This window comes from Triticum urartu, chromosome 1A, assembly GCF_056163025.1.
Source record: "Triticum urartu cultivar PI428250 chromosome 1A, HENAU_Tu73, whole genome shotgun sequence".
NCBI classification, from domain to species: Eukaryota; Viridiplantae; Streptophyta; class Magnoliopsida; order Poales; family Poaceae; genus Triticum; species Triticum urartu.
This window is the reverse complement of record NC_141873.1, coordinates 371,126,106-371,130,640: the sequence shown is the minus strand read 5'-3', so window position 1 is coordinate 371,130,640 and position 4,535 is coordinate 371,126,106. Positions and strand designations below refer to the sequence as shown.

The 4,535-nt window shown below is 48.1% G+C and overlaps 1 protein-coding gene across 1 annotated transcript; it reads right to left on the bottom strand.

Moving 5' to 3' along the window:
* Positions 1 to 2,939: 2,939 nt before the first annotated feature.
* Positions 2,940 to 3,855, bottom strand: LOC147991288 (E3 ubiquitin-protein ligase SINA-like 10). The gene is made up of 2 exons (XM_087538607.1): positions 3,721 to 3,855; positions 2,940 to 3,638 (listed from the first exon to the last, which is right to left on the bottom strand). The coding sequence occupies exons 1-2, from the start codon at positions 3,853 to 3,855 to the stop codon at positions 2,940 to 2,942; spliced, it is 834 nt and encodes a 277-aa protein (XP_087394733.1).
* Positions 3,856 to 4,535: the final 680 nt, after the last annotated feature.

Genomic DNA, 4,535 nt, shown 5'->3' with positions numbered 1-4,535 from the left:
ACTCTAAAATATGTCTATATAAATCCGTATGTAGTAGTCCATTTGAATCTCTAAAAGGACAAATATTTGAGTAGTCACTCGTTGAAATCTCTAGAAAGACAAATACTCTGGAGTATATTTAAGAACCAAGGGGGTAGTGCACAGCCGCATGGGAGACTCAGACCGATCGTTGCGCATTAATAGTGAGTAATGAGCAGTCAAATCATAAGCCCCACCTTTCCCACTGTAAGTTGCTCGGAAGAAGCAACCATCAATATGCTCTTCTTTGAATCCGCTCATACTTCTACATCTGTCACTGTTTATAGAGTGCGCTTCGGAAAAAAGAGAAAATCTCTGGGACCAAGGCGACTACCGATCGGCCTAAAAATAGCATTGGTAGTTATAGCATGGCATCTATTACTAGAGGAAATAATGCGTACACACATGCATGCAGTGCTACCACCCCGGGTACACACATGCATGCACTTACTCCACTTCGTAGTAATACATCGAGAGAAAATTGTGGTTACCACAACCTAATTAATTGAGCATTAAACCAAATGCGTCTAAAGTCTCTCTGGTGGTGGAAATGCATTGAGAGAAATGCATCATAATGAAGCGCGCCCTGTAAACTGTGACGGAGGGAGGAGTAGTATGAAGGTGCAAAACCAAGTACGCGTATGGACAGTCGGTCAACGCACCTCCTCTTGGCATATCACTGACATGTGGGACCGGAGTGTGAGCAAACCGATCTCAATTGACGACAGAATGGCCTACCCACCATTCCTTGAGAGAGACAAGGAGCGAGAACACACAAACGGGCTCGCACGGAGGCCAAGATATATTCGAGATTGGTTGATCGATATCATCATTACATGTTGGGTTGCCATTTTCCGCCCTTCTCCAGAATAAATGTGTACTTTATCAGAGATTAAAAAAAAGAGTACAGAGGCTCCACCATGCGGTTCTAGTATTAGTACTACTCATACTACTAAACCTTGTGCTTGGATCTTCGCCTCTTCGTGAAGTCGAACAATGACGGTACTCCGCATGTTCGGTACTAGTACAGTGTATGCCTCTAGCAATCTGACACAGAATGAACTGATGTATGTCCATCGCCTGGGCGAGGGTACGTTGCATTAGTCAAAAGGCGTAAGCGAGCTTCACCTTGTCCTGCAAGCTTCTCCTCATTCTGCGAGTTGACGGGACACACCAACAAGTAGTGCTAGTCCATACTCCCTCCTTTCCGGTTAATATGGATTAATCTTTTTTGCGGGTAAATGAGAGAGCTTTATTCATATATAAGCATTCTTAAGATGATCAACCAAGACACTGGTCACTAGGAAGCGAGGTACCCCGCAAAAAAAGAGGTATGAAGCGAGGTGTTTCATCAAGCCAGCTCTCGGCCACATTCAAAGTGCAGCAAGCATGGTTCGCACAAAGATGCGCAGCAAGGTTTGCTGACCTGTTTACATGCTAAATAACAAAAAAGAGGAAATATTACCAAGCGCTCCTATATGTAACAGGATATGAGCCAGAATTAAGCGAGAATTGTGGCGAGTGTTCCATGCAATCAACTTCCATTATCACATGCGAGAACCCTCGAAGAGCACCAAATGTGTTCAAGGTTGCTTTATCACATTTTAAAAATATAATAAGAGTGCAGATGCTCCTCCATCCGGTTCCTAGTACTAGTATAGTACATACCTCTATAGACTATAGTAGTAGTACTAGTACAAGTAAACTTTGCGCTTGGTTGTTCGCCTCTTCGGGAAGTGCAACAATAATAGTACGAGTACAGTGTATGCTTCTGGCAATCTGACACCGAATTAACTGTTGCACATCCACGCCTGAGCGAAGGAGAGCTTGCATTAGTAAAAAGTTTATCCTTGTCCTGCGAGCCACCGCGCGCAAGCTTCTCCCGTCCTGCAAGCTTCTCCTTGTTCGGCAAGTTGATGGGACACAGCAAAGTAATGCTAGTCCATACTGCCTCCTCTTCGGTTAATATGGCTTAATTTCAAACGAGATAAATACACTGTCTGTCACTGTATATTTGTAAAAATACAGTCAGTGGACTTCATAATATGCTCATTGCGCTCAATATATACATTTTCCGATGTTTATATGGTCACTAGCTCACCCAGGCTGAGTATGTGTGTGCATGCATGTGTAGGTTGAGCACTTGAGCGTGGCCGTGTGTGTTCCGTCCTGTGCTCAGACATGCATGCATTAGGGCGTCGCGCGCATTTTTGTGTCCATGTGTACGTGTGACTATTGCATACACGTAGGGGGAGTACGTGTAGAGGCCACTAAAGGAGCAGTCAAATCACAGAGTAAGTTAGTCGGAAGAAGCAACCATCATTTCACTCTTCAATGACACATATGCAATATAAAATGGTTGATATGGAGAGAAAAAGAAAACCACTATATATACACTTGCAGGAGCCTAAGCTACAAGCCTACTTGCTTGGGTTGCTCTCTTCACAAGCATAGAACGACGGTGGCCACACCGCTGGTCACATATCCGGCCTGATCCCGCAGCTAGGGGAAGGGAACAATGTTCTGCGTAGACGCGGTCGACATCGGCGAGTGAGAAAATCCACAGTCGGTGCATCCCAATCAGGGGTCACCGTGGTATGGGCCGATGCCGCGTCCCAACCGCCCTTCTAGCTATAGCCCGATGTCCATTTCGAAAATATTAGTGCATGTCAACAAAAATTATACTAGTATCGTTGTTCCATTTCAAAAAAAACATATAAACTGTTACTTCTTACCCAAAGGATCTTTATATCCAACAGACACAAAATATCCATTCGACTGTTCGAAATTACTTTCACTGCTGATCTGATGTCGTGGTAATTGCTGCATTGCCACCAAAACCCACCATCTCTTAAGCTAAAGTAGACCGAGCTAACCCCTATATTAGCATATTACTAAGATAAACAGAAGGCACTGTAGAATCATTTAGGGCATGAGCTTGTCAATATGAATGTGGAGGGACACCAGCTTAGCCCCGGCCAACAGCTTGGCGGAAATGTGAAGTAGGTCAGCTCCTGCACGGCGACGTCGCTGGGATCCCTGCTGCTTGTCACCTCCATTTCCACCATGACGGTGTCGGTCCTGCCTTTGGGCTCCCCCGATGGGCCGTTCGCCCACAGCTTGGCCACGTAGTGCGACAGTGGAGACGCCCCTGCTCTGATGCAGACGACCGACACGATGATAGGCGCGCCGATGTCGAGCATGCCGCCGACCAAGAAAAACGCGCGGCCGTCCTCCTCCGCGAACATCAAGAGCCGTGGCTCCGACAGTTGCACTTGCAGCTGGAGAGCCTTGCCATATTGGATCCTGTGCACGGGCATGGGATGCACGATGCTGATGTGGTGGGAGAGCACCGGCGGCGGTCCTTCGTAGCCGCAGACAGGCACGGGGCATTTGCAGGGCGCGAGCAGACACACGCTTTGGTGATCGGAGAGCTTGTGGTAAGTGACGTAGAGCCCACAGCCTTCGTGCGGGCACTCCACCCTCACCGAGGAGAGGACGGCATACACCGCCGTGTTCCGCACGTCGAAGCCACCGCCGCACTTGCACTTCTGGCACTGCCGCTGGTTCCCGGGGCGCTCGACGCGACAGTCCGAGCAAGCCAGGTGCCCTCGCTTGCACTGCACAAATCAATCGTACAATACATCAATCAAGAAACCTGCACCTTGCTCGATCAGCCGAATGGACGAGGTGTATTCGAACCTCATTCACTGGAGGCTTCAAGGGGCAGATGCACAAGGGGCAGTGGAGCAAGGTGAGGTCCATCGAGACCATAGAGAGCTCCATCGTCGGATCTTGTTTCGTCTGCATGATCTCACCCTCCTCGTGCACAACCATCCCTCGCTTTATTAGGGCTGGGGCATTACAAGGCTTTACCGTCACATATTCGTACTACTTCAAGGTGCATTAAATCAACACATGCAAGTATCAAAAGGAGAGTCACGGCATGCATGCATGCGTTGTAATTAATGCATCGGTAAACGCAAATTATTGAAATATATCGAGTGCAGTGCTTTGATGTGTCGCGTCAACTCATACAAGACCGAGAAGTTTGACTACTACAATGCCCTCTTGCCTTAACCGCACCTGCCTTTGCCTGCATGACAGGTGGGCCACCGACCTGTTGGGCCCACCTATCATGGACGCAAAGGCAGGAGCAGTAAGTCAATGAAGCTGCGTCCCTCCCTCGCCCATGAGCGTGGTGGATGGCAGGACTGGGAGAAGCCTTTTCGTTTGCTACACGCTCACCCTCCCGTACACGGTGGACATGCAGCAGTTCAATCGGTGTCAGATGGCCAGAAGCATACTGTAGTACTCCCGAAGAGGCGAAGAGCCAAGCGCAGCCCGGACGCTCGTGTGGCAGTTTCATGTGTAGAGTAGTCTAGGATAGCATGTACCGTGCATGTAAGCTTAAAATCGTTGGGGTCGGCTCCATGCTAATTTTTTGATTAAAATAATCTTCTGGCCCTACCTGTCATCCTGGTGATTCTAGTTTGCATGCTCATCTGGTCAAGATA

What these genes read in the sequence shown, in the direction of transcription:
- LOC147991288 (XM_087538607.1), bottom strand. Translation starts at nt 3,855, where the DNA reads ATGGTTGTGCACGAGGAGGGTGAGATCATGCAGACGAAACAAGATCCG. An exon ending in TGAAGCCTCCAGTGAATGAG is followed by an intron (nt 3,639 to 3,720) that starts GTTCGAATACAC and finishes TGATTTGTGCAG; the next exon opens with TGCAAGCGAGGGCACCTGGC.